This window comes from Didymella exigua (assembly GCF_010094145.1).
Source record: "Didymella exigua CBS 183.55 unplaced genomic scaffold M421scaffold_14, whole genome shotgun sequence".
Lineage (NCBI taxonomy): Eukaryota > Fungi > Ascomycota > Dothideomycetes > Pleosporales > Didymellaceae > Didymella > Didymella exigua.
The window spans coordinates 563,606-580,317 of record NW_022984788.1 but is presented as its reverse complement, the minus strand read 5'-3'; the positions used below and the strand labels follow the sequence as shown (position 1 = coordinate 580,317).

The 16,712-nt window shown below is 56.8% G+C and overlaps 6 protein-coding genes across 6 annotated transcripts; 3 read left to right on the top strand and 3 right to left on the bottom strand.

The window, feature by feature from the left end:
- The first annotated feature begins 1,438 nt into the window (after nt 1-1,438).
- Nucleotides 1,439-4,289, top strand: M421DRAFT_159357 (peptidase S41 family protein). The gene is made up of 2 exons (XM_033587656.1): nt 1,439-1,841; nt 1,903-4,289. The coding sequence occupies exons 1-2, from the start codon at nt 1,608-1,610 to the stop codon at nt 4,030-4,032; spliced, it is 2,364 nt and encodes a 787-aa protein (XP_033448618.1). The 5' UTR covers nt 1,439-1,607; the 3' UTR covers nt 4,033-4,289.
- On the bottom strand, nt 4,082-5,020 carry M421DRAFT_159368 (uncharacterized protein). Its single transcript, XM_033587657.1, has 2 exons — nt 4,268-5,020; nt 4,082-4,213 (listed from the first exon to the last, which is right to left on the bottom strand). The coding sequence occupies exons 1-2, from the start codon at nt 4,641-4,643 to the stop codon at nt 4,131-4,133; spliced, it is 459 nt and encodes a 152-aa protein (XP_033448617.1). The 5' UTR covers nt 4,644-5,020; the 3' UTR covers nt 4,082-4,130.
- Nucleotides 4,800-6,302, bottom strand: M421DRAFT_24114 (transcription factor Opi1; the record flags this gene model as incomplete). The annotated part of the gene is made up of 2 exons (XM_033588496.1): nt 4,800-5,980; nt 6,035-6,302. Coding segments are annotated over 2 exons (1,449 nt in total), but the record flags the coding sequence as incomplete, so codon positions are not given.
- Nucleotides 6,303-9,660: 3,358 nt separating this feature from the next.
- Nucleotides 9,661-12,169, bottom strand: M421DRAFT_420907 (uncharacterized protein). Its single transcript, XM_033592643.1, has one exon. It carries the CDS (start codon nt 12,104-12,106, stop codon nt 10,055-10,057), a length of 2,052 nt encoding a protein of 683 aa, XP_033448615.1. The 5' UTR covers nt 12,107-12,169; the 3' UTR covers nt 9,661-10,054.
- Nucleotides 12,170-13,263: 1,094 nt separating this feature from the next.
- Nucleotides 13,264-14,165, top strand: M421DRAFT_420906 (PEBP-like protein). Its single transcript, XM_033592642.1, has 2 exons — nt 13,264-13,474; nt 13,524-14,165. Exons 1-2 carry the CDS (start codon nt 13,315-13,317, stop codon nt 14,096-14,098), a joined length of 735 nt encoding a protein of 244 aa, XP_033448614.1. The 5' UTR covers nt 13,264-13,314; the 3' UTR covers nt 14,099-14,165.
- A 1,078-nt stretch (nt 14,166-15,243) lies between these two features.
- On the top strand, nt 15,244-16,447 carry M421DRAFT_420905 (uncharacterized protein). The gene is made up of 2 exons (XM_033592641.1): nt 15,244-15,807; nt 15,855-16,447. The coding sequence occupies exons 1-2, from the start codon at nt 15,474-15,476 to the stop codon at nt 16,310-16,312; spliced, it is 792 nt and encodes a 263-aa protein (XP_033448613.1). The 5' UTR covers nt 15,244-15,473; the 3' UTR covers nt 16,313-16,447.
- Nucleotides 16,448-16,712: the final 265 nt, after the last annotated feature.

Sequence of the window (16,712 nt, the reverse complement as noted above, 5' to 3'; positions counted from 1 at the left end):
GTCACTGGTCAGGCCATCCGCCAGCCTGAACTTAAGTGCATTGAAGAGGTCTCTTGGCAGTACAGTGGAGACAAGGGCTAGCGAGGATAAGCACCGAGTACGGAGGCTGATTGCTCCAGTGAGGCCAGAGCTATCAACACCATTCAAACTCTGATCTCCCACTCCTGATCAAACCTAGACTTCCCTTGATGCTGAAAATGCGCTCACGTTCTGATTTTGCTTCGTGAGAGCCTCCAATCCCCCAAATAACCTAGCCTAACATCCCTCTATCAGGGCGAAGGACAGGTGGAGCGCTGACAGGAGGTGCAGCGGCATGCGTGGACGAGTAGGGGGTGGACAGGAGTGTTAGGTTATGGCGGAGTAGGGGAAGCGCTCGGCTAGAGTGTAGGTGTTAGGGCCTGGTGCAGGTTGCTCTTGTGAAGTCCGATCGTTGGCTTGGGATTTGCATGTACTTGTGTGAAGAGCGGATTTGTGCCAGGCTGTGGTGGGCTGTAACATTGTTGTTTGCTGTTGTCGTTGCTGTTAGGATTCTGCTCCGCTGCTCAGGTACTGACTGGCGCTTTTGGTAGAATAGGGTTGCATCCTGCTTTGTATCGTGCTGGAGTTTATTACGCTTTTGCGGAGGTCGATTGCGCAATCCTGGGTCAGGGCCGGCTCTGTTCAACACATTCGTAAATTCGAGTGAGGTTCGACCTGTAGTCGAGAATTTTTGCTGCTTCTATCTCTTGTCAACGATGTGAGCATAAGTGGTGGGCTGCCGTCCATGCCTCAATCGAAAGAGTGAGGACTGCATGTGTCAGAGCCACGTCGATCAGCCGCGCGACAACAGCCACAACTCTGCATCTGCAAGCACATTCATGCAAGCTGTGCACCTTCCAAATTTAGCAGTCTTAAACTGTGCTGTGGACGGGCTGAGGTCGGCTTGTACCTGCCGATCGAGACAAATGTGTGACAGGTCACTCAGCGCCAATCAGATCGACGCGCTAAAGCCACACCTCACGGTACCTCGTGCCTCAGCCGCCTCTTGTGTTCGAGCATCAATCTTTCCATCGCACGCAAAATGCATGTCGTCACCTCCAATGCTCCAAGTATTCAATGGTGCCTAGCTTGCTTCGAAAGGATCCGCACAGCCACGCACACCATCGCACACTAACGCCGTCTTCCAAGAGCTCCAGCAGCACCCGAGGTTCAGTAGCTGGCTCAGCTGGTGTCTTGGCCCTCCACAAGTGCACATTGCAACGTGCATGTGGCGCCCCAATTCGTGCCATCGTTTGCTGATCGCCGTTCCTATGTCTCAAAGAGATAAAGGCGGCGGCTCTTGTAACCCACAAGCCTAGCACTTCCAAGTTTGGTGTGCGTTGGCCGACGTATACGAGGATGCTGCGGTAAGGCTCTCAGGCAACGGTGCGGGAAGATGTTAAGTGCGATGCGCCCTGCGTCGCTAGAATTTGACGCTGATTTTTGTTTTTGCAATCCCGGTGCCTGTCTGCTGCGCGCTGTTTGTCCCGGTGAAGATAATCTTGGACGGGGGCCTGAATACACTGTAATAAGAGACGGTTACCCGCATTTGAAAGCGTACACGATCGACAAGCCCGTCCTGTTTACGAATGAGTATGAGGTCTTCCCAACTTTTCCTCGCAATCATCGCGGTCGCTGCTTCAGTTCAAGCCCAGTCGCAATCTTTTCTGGTCACAACCACACGTCGAGTCTCGTCGATAGAAGATGTACAGCCAACAGCAACAGAGACGGCGTCGGGGCCGATAGAAACAGGTCAGGCGTGCGCAGAAGTTGCAAATCTCGTCTCCGGCTCGCGATCACGCTTCCCAAGCGTAAATGCCGAGGTGGGTACCATACCAAACAGAAGTCAAATGCTCTGAGCTCAAAAAGCTGATCGTATCGTAGCTAGCGTATGCATGTCTCAAGTCTGTTCCCATAAGTACAGACGAAGCGAACTTCACAGTCACCTCGATCAAGCAGATGGTTGAATTTCAGTCGACATTAACATACCTCAAAGAACCGCCCACTGGCTGGCCTAATGAACCTGTAGACCTCCTTGCTGGACTAGATGACATTGCTTCCAAAGTCAACGACGGCACGTACACGAACGAGTATGATTTTGAGAACGACATTGCGGAACTGTTCATCAAGGCCCACGATGGACATCTGGCGTTCAATGGCATGGCATATGGCGGCGCTTTCCGGTGGCGAAGGAATCTCAACATCGCCTTGGTCTCTGCATCAAGAGACGGAAGCGCTGTCCCTGAGGTCTGGTCCATCAGAGACTTCAATGCTTCCCAAACTGGCTACGAACCATCTCCGATCACGCAGATTGACGGGCAGGACGTGCAGCAATTCCTCCAAGCGGAAGCGTTGAGAAACGCCTACCACGACCCTGACACTAGGTACAACGCATTGTTTTTCATGTCCAGCGCCGAGGCATACGGATTGTTCACGAGCCCAAGGTTCTACCCGGGACCCACTACGAGCGTCACATACCAGAACGGAACCACTAGGGAATATCTGAACGCAGCCGTGATACTGCAGCCGGAGACGTGGCCAAGCATCTCTAGCCCAGACGACTTCTACTCGGTGTACATTACACCCTCAACGAGCAGCTCATCGGGGACAAAGGCAAAGAAGCGGGACCCGAATGCGATACCGTTCCACCTCGACAACCCTCGCGACCATGAGATGCAAGGCTACAACTCGATCCAGCAGGGATCCGCTCCGTTGAACTACCCCAGCCCGGCAGTAGCTCACTCGGCCGATCGCGTGCCGCTCGCAGGCTACTTTGTGAGCACGGGTGCCGGCGAGGTTGGCGTCTTGGTTGTAGGCACCTTCAACACAGACGATGTAGCTGGTGCGCAAGAGTTCCAGGAAGTCACCGACGACTTTATTTCCTCTGCGCAGTCCCGCGGCGTCAGCCGTATCGTCATCGACGTGCGCCAGAACGGCGGCGGAAAAGTCCTGTCCGGCTACGACATGTACAAGCAGTTCTTCCCGGACCAAGAGCCACAGACGCAGTCGCGCTGGCGCGGGCACGCAGCGAGTGAAATCTACGGCGAATCCATCTCGTCGTTCAACACGTTGACGACTCTGAACGCCAACCTGTACGTCAGCCCCTTCAGCAAAGCATCCTGGATGGACGCCGAGGGCAACGAGTTCGGCTCCTGGTCGGACATGTACCCGCCCGTGCGGCACCACAACGACAAGTTCACAAGCCTGCTGCGCTACAACCTCTCCGACCCCTTGACAACCAGCAGCGAGAGCCTGGCCATCGGCATCACAGTAACAGGATACGGCAACCGCGCAGACATCACGACCCCCCCCTTCCGCGCCGAGGACATGGTCATCTTGTCCGACGGCATCTGCGCGTCCACGTGCGCCATCTTCCTCGAGCTCATGGTCCAGCAATCAGGCGTGCGCACCATCGCGGTCGGCGGGCGTCCCTCACCGGGCCCCATGGTACCCGTCGGCGGCACAAAGGGGACGCTCGTCACGCCGTCTGAATTCCTGCAAGCGCTGGCACAATACGTAGTCGCGACGTTTGCAGACAACAGAGCGCAGGCGCGCGAATGGGCGCGGTTCGTACCGAATCCGTTCGCCATCGCCGTGTCGGATGCGAGCGTCAATTTCCAGGACAACATCAGGAAGGGCAAGGAGGGTGCTGGCGTGCCGACGCAGTTCCTCAATGATACGGCGAGTTGTCGCATCTGGTACCAGCCGGATATGTATCTGAACGTGACCAGTCTGTGGGCGAAGACGGCTGAGGTCGCGTGGGGGAATGGCGGCGCGCTGGACGAGGGCGCGTGTGTGAGTGGGAGTGTGACGACAAAGGACCAGCAGACGGGTGGTGGCGACGCGAATCCCAGCGGCACGGAGGATGAAGCGGCGAGCTCGAGTGCGAGTGCGAGTGCGAGCCCGGATGCCGCTGCGGGGTTGAGACCGGGTGGTGATGGGTGGACGGCGATTGTCGTGTGTGGCGCTGTCGTGTTGAGCTCGATGAGCGTGGGCATGGGGATCGTGTGGTGATGGTCACGTCAGAGGGCATGTACACAGCAGGGAGTATGTACAGAGCAGAGAGTATGTACACGGCAGAGAGTATGTACACAGCAGGGAGTATGTACACGTCAGAGAGTATGTACAGAGCAGAGAGCATGTACACAGCAGGGAGTATGTACACGGCAGAGAGTATGTACAGAGCAGAGAGCATGTACAGAGCAGAGAGCATGTACAGAGCAGAGAGCATGTACACGGCAGAGAGCATGTACAGAGCAGAGAGTATGTACACGGCAGGGAGTATGTACAGAGCAGAGAGTATGCACACAGCAGAGAGCATGCACACAGCAGCAGAAGAACATTCGCATCACTCGAGAGCCCCAGACACATGAATGGCGATGGCAGAGCTGCACCATCCAACGGCACAAAAGGTGTGTCAACAGGACAATGGGAATGGTATATTGAACGAACAAGCTGCTTCGCTTTTCACAACCCTCTCCGAACTCCAGGCCGCACGAGAAGAGAAGAATGGAGAAGAAAAAGCCGTCTAGGAAGGGACAGTGTACATAGCACCCGCGCGACACGCACAAGCAGCACCACAGCGCCTCGCTGAGCAGACAGGGACAAAGAAAACCTCCGGGCATGCGCTGCAGCGTCGCCGGCCAACCACCGCTCCTGGTCCGCCGGCCAACCACCGCTCCTGGTCCGCCGGCCAACTACCGCTTCTGGTCGGCAGAAAAGGCGTCCGACGCGCGCCGGCCAGCCGCCGTCTTGTCCGCAGGCCCCGCGCGGTCCTGGCGCGGCGGACGCCCAATGGAGGCGAGCCAGGACTCGGCGCTGCGCACGGTGCCATCGACGACGGTGGTGATCTGGCCCATCATGTCCAGCCCCTCAATGGCAAAGGCGAGCATGCGGTTGGCGCCGCGCACGGCCTCGGCCCCGCCCGACTCCTCGTCGGGCGGCGCGCTGGCGGTGCGGCGGGCGGCGAGCTGCCAGCGCTGCGGCACCGAGAGCAGCTGCGTGCGCACGACCTGGGAGGCGTTTTGCGGGAGGGCGCCGCCGGTGTAGCGCGAGACGGACTGCACGACGCCCTGCAGCGTCTGCCAGATGTCGCTGCTCAGCGTCTTGATCCTGGCCGCGAGCGCGCGGACGTCGTGGTCCGCGCGCTCGCCTTCGGGCTCGCCGTCGCCGCCGCCGCCGCCGTCGCCGCCGTCGGAGGAGCGCTGGTGGCGCAGGGCCGCTTCGTACTCGGCGAGCAGCAGCTTCAGCGCGTGCATGACGCCGTCAATGTGCGTTGTGGCGCCGCGCAGGAGGTGCAGACACTGCTTCAGCGAGCGCAGCGAGGCGGCGGAGAGGGCCACGCCGAGGCCGGACGTGGTCATGATGAGCTGTGTGGACCATGCGACGCGGCGGTCCTGCACCGCCGAGGGCTGCTGCCGCCGCCCAGCGTCCTTGGCCGTCGCGGGGGCCGACGAGTCGCCCACGACGGCCTCTTCCTCGTAGCTGGGCGACCGCTGGTCGTCGTAGGCGGGGAGCGACTCGGCGCACGACGACTGCGAGCCGGCGCGCGTGCGGGACGACGTGCGCGAGTCGACCTGCATGGCCTCGGGCCCGGGGCTGGCCGCGCGCTGCCGCTTGCGCGGAGCGTGCTCGACGTCCGACGGGCGGCGGTGCAGCTCGCCCTGCTCAACGTCCGACGGGCCGCGGCGCTGCTCGCCCAGGTAGCGCCGCAGGTTCTCCTCCATGCCGGTGCGGCGGCCGACCGAGGACACGGTGTTGACGACGGGCGAGCCGACGTTGCGCTCGACCAGCTCGGCGCCGTACTTGACGAAGCGCGGCGAGTAGTCTTTGGTGAGGTTGTACGCCGCGAGCGACCCGCTGATGGTGCCGCCGAGCCAGGGGTGGTTCGACGTCAGCAGCGAGAGCATCGGCTGCGGCGGCTCAGCGGTGGGCGACCGCGTCGTCGGGGAGCGCACAAAGTCTGCGTGCGACGTCAGTACGGCGCCAGTGTGTGCGCGACAGGCCCGCGACGCACCTGGATTGCCCAGTCCGCTCAGCGCCTCGGCCGCCAGACGCACGTCGGGGTCGTCCATGGTCACGCTCGTCTCGCTCCGCACGCTCGCCGTGTCCATGGGGCTGCCGACGTCGACAAACGGCGCGGGCAGGTCGAGCGCCTGGATGCCCGGCAGCCTGCCGCACGCCTGGCGGGTCGGCGCATGCGTGGGCACGCTCGGCAGCTGGACGCTCTCGGGCGCGTGCTGCACATATGCTGGGGGAGGAGCGCGCTGCCGTTCCTCCTGCATGGTCGCGGCCGTCCGGCCGTCCGCCAGACACTCTTCACGACCAAGTCGGCGCGTGGTTGCCGCTGCCCGTCGTGCGGTGGGCGGGAGGGGGATCGAGCGGACGGGGAATATCTCAGCAACGGCGTCGGGAGAAAAAGGGTCCGCCGCCGCTGCGAGTCGCGCGGGGCGCCGTCTGCTGTCGAGAGCCGTCGGTGGTCGAGAGCCGTCGGGTGTCGAGAGCTGTCGGGTGTCGAGAGCTGTCGGGTGCTGGGGCGGACGGTCGGGCAGTGCGAGCGCAGCGGGCAGTGCGAGCGAAACGGGCAGTGCGAGCGAAACGGGCAGTGGATGAATAGGAGCAAGCAAGCAGAATGTGCAGAGGAGCGACGATGGCCTGCTACTGGCCCTCACAAAGCCGCGATTCTCACATGCCACACTACGCCCGCATCACATGTCGCGACGATCCGGCCGCCACCCAGCGCTCTAAACACCGCTAGTCGTGCGCAATTCCGAGTGCGACGGCCGCCCAATCCAGTGCGCGTCGCTACGGGTCCAGCGTCTAAGCGACGCAATGGGACCGCGAGACGTGTGCGACCGCACAGCACGGCGCACCCTCGCAGAGCGTCAGAGCCGCAGAGCGTCAGAGCGTCGGAGCGTCGGAGCGTCAGAGCGTCAGAGCAGCAGAGCGTCAGAGCAGCAGAGCGTCGGAGCAGCAGAGTGCCAGAGCAGCAGAGCGTCAGAGTGCCCTCCAAACATGCAGACGGCACAGCGGGCTGCTGGCCGTCCGCAACACACGCAGTGCCGACGCCATCATTTTCTGCCGGGAGATCACGCCTCGCCGAGGGGGGGAAGCTATATGCGCTCCCCCGCAGCCCTGACGCGAACCCGGTCGTGAAGAAAGTGGCGCCGAGACAGTCGGCCGCTGATGCGCCGACACACGCCGCAGCCCTCGTCCGTCGCGCGCAACGACTGCAGCGCTCCTCGGCTCAACAGCGCGAGGCCCACTGCCGCCGCAGCAGACGCTGCATACGAGATGCGCTGCGATTGCGTGTGGATGAGGGTGCGGCATCCAGCGCAATCTCACGATACGCCCCACTTTTCTGCGTCTGTCGAGAGCGAGCCATTGGCCAATCAGCGCGAGCCATGTCCCCTTTCCACGTGCGATCATCATCCAAGTCTCCCAGCGCACAGGGAGTCGAATACTCCGCCAAGCAGATGCTCACTACGTCCGTCACAACACGCCGACTGCACGCTGCACTACCGATGCAGCCCCGCCTCCTCGGGCGGAGACAAGCATGTCTGATGTGAATAACTGTGTCTGATGTGAATAGCTGTGTCTGATGTGGATAGCTGTGTCTGATGTGGATAGCTGTGTCTGATGTAAATATCCATGTCTAATGTGAATAACTGTCTAATGTAAATAACCATGTCTAATGTAAATAACCATGTCTAATGTGAATAACTGTCTAATGTAAATAACCATGTCCAATGTAAATAACCATGTCCAATGTAAATAACCATGTCAGTGCTGTCTGCCACAGCGTGAAATCTGATTTGTAGTTCAAGATGGCATAATCAAAGCGGTGGCAGAACATCAAGGTTCTGCCACTGCCTGGCCTAACCTGAAACGGAGAGCTTCGAGCTCAAGGCAGCGAGAGAGGAGCAACCGCCCACTACCTGCCCGACGTACAACATGGGGCCGGCTACTGATTTTATGCTAATAGAGAGACCAAGTCGAATACAGTACAGCCTTAATCAAGTCGAATAAAGTACGGCCTTGATCAAGGCTTGAACGATTTTCATATTGACAACGATGTATGCCCAGCGAGAAACAGTCCACCTCTTGCTGCTGCTGCACAAGACGCAGGGTCCACTAACACGCCAACGCATCTCCAGCTTATATCTGCGAGTATCCTCCATTCGACATGTGCACCTTATCTGCGCGCATCCGCCCCGTCCTCCGTTCGACATGTGCAGCTTATCTGCGCGTATCCGCCCCATCCTCCGTTCAACATGTGCTCTCTGCTTCTACGGTACCGCGCCTCACCGGCGGCTGCGAACCAACAACGTGGGCCGAGGGCAACTCCACAGCGCCACGACTGCGTGTTGACGTGGGTAGGAGGGGACCTTTTGTACGACGGGTTCCTGCATGTCCCATCCTGACGAGCCAAGCCAGAATCGCCACAACTGCAAGGTGCAATGGAATCAGCGACCAGACACGACCCAATCCCGTCCCCTCGACCCACAGGGAACCCGACCCGGACGTGATAGACAGCAGTCCAAAGGATATGACGGTAAACAGCACAGTCGTTGGGAAGAACAGGTACCCAAGCTCGTCTACCGAGCTGATGCCGCTGCAGGAAGAACAGGTACCCAAGCTCGTCTACCGAGCTGATGCCGCTGCAGGAAGAACAGGTACCCAAGCTCGTCTACCGAGCTGGTGCTGCTGCAGTAGCTGATGTGAAAAAAGTAGGTAGCCGACAACAGCGGCTGCGAGTAGCGATTTCACAATCCTGGTATCGTTTTGTGTGGCTGCGTAGAGAAATCCGGAAACGCCCGCGCCTGCAAGCAGTGCATTGCTGTAGGCCAGTCTGTAGGACCACCAGGCCACCGTGACGGCTACTGCTATAAGCAAGAGCCACAAGATCCAGTAGCAGTCCGTTGTTGAGGCAGGTTGCGCATCGCCAAGGGGCGGCGAGTGCGTTTGTGAAGTGATTGCTCGGCTCACTGTCAACTGATGAGCTGGGGTTGCGTGGATGGAGTAGTTGATGCAGTTGGTATCAAAAAGTGTCACTATGTCACCTTCACCTGGCACATGTCTCTGTCAATCCAACGCGACACCCTCCAGAACACCAGCCCTTGTCTCCGGAGCCAAAACCGAACAAATCCCTCGAGCCCTGTATCTGCCGATACCTTGTCAAGCATCTCCATCCTATTGCCACTTGCAACCATGCTCAGTCTAGCACTGGGCCAGCTGGCCGCAGTACCCAGCAAGTGGCTGCAAAACGATGGCAGCTTCAGGCTTCAGATATTCCTGAGCAGACTCCGCAGCCGGAACAAAATCCGCGTTTCCCTTGAAAAGGTCGGACTCGAGCTCTGCCTCGGCGGTGTTAATTTCCCCATCTATCCCTGAACCGTTTATCCGATTCATTCATTTGTACTCGCGGCTAGTCACTCCTTCCATGTTTCTGCGCCATGGTAAACTGCTCTGTAGAAACACTCTTATAGGTTCTAGTTGCATCATCTTGATGAGCAAGGCTGCTGACTTGATATGGCTACGCACGTGAAATGGCACGTGAAGCAAAATCCTTCCATGCACATCTGAGCTTGCTGGAAAGCCTCCAACCAGTCGCTCAGCGTATGCAATTAACCCTGCTCCTCAGCCCCTCCAACATGAGATCCCAGTAAGCGCCCCCGAGCGCACAGCCGCCGGCGAAGACCCAATGAAGACGGCCATGTACACATCCCAGCGTCCAGAGGCTATCCAGACAACACGTCATCTGGCGCACCAGGCAAAACACCGGGTGGTGTGCGGACTTTGAAAGGCAGCCGGGGCGCAGTGCGCGGCTGGAGATGACTTGTAAGGACTTCGTCCACCGCACTTGGGGATCGGTGCGCGTCCCATGGCGACAATTGATCCACTGCGGCCAAGGAAGTATGGTAGGTATGTCTCACTCCAGAGTCACGTGATTGTGTCTAGCTGTGTCTGCAAAACGGAAGCGGCGTAGCTCTAGAGCAAATTGGATTCTTTGGAGAAATTATCAAAGCAGTGCATCTCACACCCTCCCCTCAGGCGCAAACCTCCGGATCTTCGCAAGCAGATCCACATCGACATCGACGCACGCCAGGAAGAATGCCTCAATCCCCGGTACCCGCCGGAGTTCGTCGTGCGTCTGCGGTGGGTTCCGTGCGATGGCTTCGAGCGTCGCGGCCGACACGATCGACTCCGGCTGCGCTCGCTTCTTGGTCGCGACAAGCCTGCTGAAAGCCATGAGCTTGTTGTGAAACATCTTGGACCGAGGCGTGAGTGCGCCGGCTGCTGCAGCATTAGGCGACGGCGTGGTGTCTACGAGCCGCCATATTCTGCTCTCGGAATCGCCTTCCTCGTACGGAAATGGGCTGATCACTTCTTGCAGCTTTTGCGAGCTGCAAGGTGCATTCTTAGTTAGACTGTCGTTTCGTTTGCGCTTCTGGCCTGACGTCCTCCGCTTTGAGGGAGGTGAGCCGAAGTCAAGTGATGCTAGGCTGTCTTCCGTGTCCGAGTCCACCGCTAGCTTCGTTTCTGCTAATGTGAATGACAGTCCGGTGTGTAGTTGCCGTGTACGCGGTGATGGTGGCGTCCCAAACGCAGGCGACGAGTCTGGTGTTGACGGTTGTAGGTTCTGTGCACGCAGGGAGCTGTGGGCTGGTGTGCTGGGAAGCACTACTTTTTCGACGTCGTCACTCAAAGTCGCTTGAGTAGTCTCGGATGGCGCAGTGACAACGGACCCGGGTATGCCCATGTCGTTCTTGCTCATGAAAGACAATATGACCTCCACCATCTGTTTGCCATATGATTTCTGAGTCACCTTTCCGAGACCTTTGACTCTCAATAGGGCTTCGAAAGTGAGGGGACGCTGTTCAGCGAGCTGGGAGAGGACCGTATTGTTGATGCGAGATCTGCCATCAGCGGCGGTATCTGCACGCCACTCGCGAAGCTCTTGATAGAGAGCTAACGATGTAGTGTCTAGATCAGACACATCTGCCTCTACAACTCGACGGACCTTGACTTGTACGTCCGTCTGTGTGCCGCTCAGCATCGTCGTTGGCCTGGTCTCGATCATAGACTCGGAGACCTTTGAAGCTCTCCTTACCTCACCTGCCTTTTTGGATTCAGACAGATCTTCCAACGCGGTCGGGACTCCGAAGAAGAATGCCGAGGTCATAATTTTGCCGCCGTCTTCTACAGGCTCTAGATAGAGCGAGCCAACTCCAGCAAGTTTGAAGCCCATGTATTTCTCCGCATGTATGGGCATCGGCGGAACAGGGTCCATCTGGAGGCGCTTGTAGTTCAGGTAGTGGTACAGCATAATCCCAGCGTAGGCATCTCCTGCAGCGTATTCGATCTGCTCCCGGGACAGCGGCTTGCTCCAGTTGGACGTTCTCACGTCACCCTTGAAAAGCGGATGTCCGAGGTGTTGTTCAACTTGATTTGCGAGGCTTGTCATCTTAGTTGAGACAAGCTCGGGCTTCCGTCCGCCAAAGGTGACGAGGCGATGTAGATGGCTTAGCTCAACTGCTCCTTTCGGTTGCAATTGGAAGTACCTGCTTAGCCGGGCAAAGTCAGCGTTGAGTATGCCAACGCCGATCTTCCCAATCGTCGGACTTTCAATCAGTTTGCGTAACGATGGAGCTATAATGTCGTCGGTTGTCTTTCCTGTGTGTAGACCAATGTGGAAGAGTGCAATCTTGTGTTCCGTAGCGACCTGTATGAGACCGATTTTGTTTTGGAGTCTGTCCAGCTTCCAGTCATTCCATGGCCATTCCATGTCGAACCCGACCACCTTCTCGTCCAAAAATTGCTTGGCCAGGATCTCAGAGTCCGCTTTCGTTTTGCTGTATTGCACCTGGACTCGCTCATCGTTTGGTCCACGGTATAGCTGGTGGCTCCACCATGTTTTCTTGGGCTTCTCCTTCGTTGAAGTGATGCTGAATGCTGCAAGACCTTGCTGAGATTGATGCTGCGCTTCAGGCGGAATTCGAAAGCTGAGTGGCCAACATGCCGTCTCGCTTTTGCTTTTGCATGTCGCAAACTTGAGAATCGCTGCCTTAGGCTCAGAGTCGGTCATCACAGATGATCGCCGCCAAGACATACGAGCGTGACTAATGACTGGGGTGTTGTTGAAAACAGCCTGTCTATTGTTGATGTGCTCGACCCTGGTCGATTACGTCGAGTGAAGAAGTCGCCACCGCGCTAAGTCGCGAGAACACGTGCACGCTTGCTTCTTTTGACTACCGCGGCTCCTCCACTCCAACGTCAACAAGTGAGTTTACCAGGCATTCGACCGCACTGCATTTGAGGAGCCTAGATGGTATTATTTCGGGGTCCATTTGCTAGTGTTGTTCAAACCTTGTGGCCTCACGGCGTCTCACCCCGTCCATCTGTAACAAATCCTCGACTACCACACAACGCCGGCGGCCAGGTGCAAAGTTACAACATGTCGCTGGCGTCGCAGCCCACTTCTAGATGCAATGATGAGTAGCCTTCCATAGTGCTCCTTTGCGGTGGTGGATCTTCTTGGTGAACCAGCTAAGAATGCTTAGCTGCGATGTGTGGCCTGGCTCGAAGGCTTCAAAGCTTGAAACTGTCACGCCCTACAGATTGGGCACACCCTCCGCATGTCAAGTTTCGCATTCGAGGCCGTTGACGCCTATTACAGGTCGCGTCTCAGACGTGCATGTTTCGACCTCCATCGCGAACACCGACTCGAAGTGCGCGTTGGCAAGTCGAGCCGCATGGCATCGGCAACATCAAATCGCAACCACGAAGGGCTCCCGCTGTACTTGTGCCCTCTTCATACTATAGAATATTCGACGCAACAAAGTTCATATTAGGCTGATCTACCACAGAAGCTCAGGATTCATTTACCTCGACCCGTGCTCACGGAGAGGACAACCGCCTCCAAAATCCATTAAAAAAATCGAGGTGAATAAGCGCAGAAGAAAGGTTTGGCATGTTGACACTTCGTGAGATAGTCAGTTTGCACCGTGCGTCTCCACGAAGCATCGCTGTCGCCAAGGATTACGGTGGAGGCTTCACGCGATAGCTGTTTCAAGATCTCGAATCATGGGTGTAAGGGAATATGCACTCCAGAGCGCGTGCGACGACGAGTGCCAGCTTCGATACAGACGGCTTGATGCCGCGTGCATGATGCGCGGCTGATATATTCGGGCCATCCACCGTCAGGTGCTGCACTGACTGTATGTTGCATCTTATATACAGCTTCGGATTCAGAGTATCTTCCCAAGTCATCATTTTCATCTAATCTCCATCAACATGCTTTTCACGTCATCAGTCCTCATCGCAGCTCTGGCAAGCTTGGCGCAGGCGCAAAGTGTCACACCCTCAGGCTTTACTCCATCAGCAAGCAACAAGCTAGACATCTTCTTCAACTCGACTATGGTCATGACACCAGGCCAAATGCTTACCAAAGCGGGTATGGAAAACACAGGCCATATTAAGGAGTCGCAGCTGACAATGTACAGAAACAGCAAGCCAGCCAAAGATTGCACTATCAAGCAGAATGGCCAACTCGAGTGCGACGTATATGTTCGTCATGCTCGACCTCGATGTGCCGCCAATGCAAGGGACCACAAAGCGCCGTGTTCTACTCCACGCTGTGAACACAGGCTTTAAGGCGACACAGCAGAAGATCGGCGGGTCTGCCACCCTACTTACATCGACTGAAAAGGGACCAGCAGCATACATTCCCCCCAGCCCGCCGCCAACAGACACCATCCCTCATCGTTACGTTCAGCTACTGTTCCAGCAGCCTGCAGACCTCAAAATCCAAGCCTCCGACTTCAACGAGACATCGGCCCGGATCAACTTCGACATCAACGCTTTTATGACCAAGAACAAAGTCAGTGCACCCATGGCTGGCAACTTCTTCATGGTCGATGGCAGAGCAACATCGACCGCCAAAGGGACAGCGTCAGCCCGTGGAAGTGGTGGAATGCCTAGAAACACCGTTCAGCCCTTCACAGGTGCTGCAGAGAAATACGGGCTATCGCCTGGTATGGCTGGCCTGCTAGGTGGACTTGCTCTGCTCGCCGTTTAGATGTGAGGTCATGCCTCAAGGATACGCTAGTTCTTCTACTTTCGTTTAGTGCTCGAGAACAGAATGCAAATACTTTTTCTCTGACCTCTCGGCAGACCTGTCCGGCATGCTGCAGTCCTATCGACGGTGCTACGTGACCATTTCGCGATTCTGCTCAGATCCACTGGACGACAGTCGACTGCTCTATTGCGCACGGCCCGTCTCGTGTTCCCAGCCACTGTGATTCACGGTGTACCAAACCTCACTGTCCATCCGTGGATTACAACCATGAATTTCAGGCAGAGGTGAGGTCTCATGAGTATCGCAACCCCAATCGCGATCTCCGGTCAGTAAAGAGCGGGCCATGCAAATACGCCGACAGAGCTTTTCCGATCAGGCTCAGAGCTTATCGTGAGCGAGGAAACATTGTATAACAAACCCCAGCAGATGAAAGATAACTCGACTACGTATTGAAAAATTCACGATATGGTGATCTGCCCCACAGACGATCTCCACAGAGTCCACACCTGCCCCCAAGCTTCAGCCATTTCTGGTGATATCGGTATTGTAGCAGTGGAGTCGATGCACCTCCATCCCGGCCACAGATCACCAGGATCCGTATCTGGGCAGCGGAACAGCTCGCATTCGTGGCGAGTTGGTCATCTGAGCTCTCTTGAGTCGCGGACAAGTTTGCATGCCGGCGTCGAAGATCATTCTTAACCGATGCAAAGTTCCTTTCCAGTCGAAGTTGTATACGAGTTGAGTGACGTTGGAGGCTGGCAGGCTTTAACAACTTAACTTTAGACTGATTGCGGACAAGAGACGCCGGATACGAGAGCATCTGAAGCTTTGGCCATGACACGAGTGTGGTCGGGCTGTCGGATGTCGCTTTACTCGATTAGCGGTCTATCGAACTGACCCGATGACGCCCAAAGTCGCATTGCCACCGCCCTCATGTGACTTGACCTGCTCCCCGGGTTATTCTGGAAGGCACTAAGATACCGTGACAGCGCAGCAAATACGGCCCGGCATCCCTCTACAGAGCCGCAGGTTCCGAGTCGGACACGGCTCCGGGTGGCGAGTGGAGTGGTGAAGAGTCAAATTTAGAGTCAATACACGGGTACTAGCGAAGTAGCGCGCAAAGCTGGACCCTCGCCAGCCTCGACCCAAAACACGAGGATCGACGTCATTTGCAGTGACATGAGTACGGTGATGATGGTGTCCAAACTTTGGACTTGTATGAGACCTCAAGTCAATATATAAAGGTTGGTGGCGCACCATTTTATATCTCATGTCCATCTACACCAACATCAGTCACTCGATCCTGCAGTCAGTCTTAGTCAATACACAACCGACCAAACAATCATCATACCATAAATCAATACACCTCTCCAAGATGTACTCCAAGGCTCTCGCTCTCGCTCTCGCTTTGACCTCCGTGGTCACCGCAAGCCCTCTCGACAAACGCCAGAGCGACAATCCCTGCCAGGTCGCATACCGCGCTTGCATCGCTTCCGGTGTTCCCATTGATGCCTGTCGGTGCGACTCGACATTCTGTCTCGGTGAAGACAACGACCGTATCCGCTCGTTCTGCGCCACTGCTACCGCGACCATCGTTCGCACCAGCACGCAGTCTACTCCCGCGCCGACGTCGACAGAGTCTTGCACGCCCTACTCGTCGGCTACTCCCACACCCACCTCATTCTCTTCGATTTCTGGCATTCCCGGAGGTAAGTGATCTGCACGATCTCGTGAAGCACCAATTAACTTGATGTAGGATGCAACCCAGCACACCCTGGCTCATGCCCTACTCCCACCGCTCAGCCATCAGTCTCTGTCCCGGCTCCCACAGGCACCCCAGGTTCCAGCCCCACGAAGACTGATATGACATGGGCCCTCAACAGCCTAACTCGCTACTGCGGTGAAGGCAACACTGGCTGCGACTACAACTTCGAGATCGAGGCCAACGGCAAGACTGAACGCTGCACCGTTATCCGCATGCCCGGCAAGGACGCCGCTACCGAGTCCTGGTCAAACCAGGCATGTTCCGACTACACTGTCTCTTGGGGATACGTTGCTCAGCCTGCTCCTGCTTTCGCTGTCGTCACTGTTGTAAACGGAAAGGAGCTGGCCTGGTTCGGTGTCTCTGACATCAACGGCCAAGCGGTCACTGCTTCCAACCCTTTCGGCTCTGGCCAGTACCCCAACACTACTTCTCCTGTCTACACTTACTAGGTGTAAGCTTAGTGACGAGTAGTAAGGACGATGACGGAACAACGACTAAGCTTACGAACCCACCTGTAAATATGTACATACTAGTATACGAGCGTAGAATAGACCTTAATGACCAATAACACATTTCACATCAGCCTTCGCCGCTCCAACTCACCGATTTGTCAGCATCTTAACTTCGTCACAGTATCAAGTTTCGCCTGCTGGCGTACAATGGCCATGATTCTGCCGTTCCAGAACTTGCGTTTAGCTCCAGACTCCTAGGTTCAACTTGACACCTGCTCGCTCACACAGAGCGTACATTACAGCTGCCACGAAGAACACTAAGGGCGCCAAGTCATCATTGGAGGATGCTCTCGTGGGCAGCCAGAGTGGGGTCTGTTCGGACTGATGAGATTGAGGT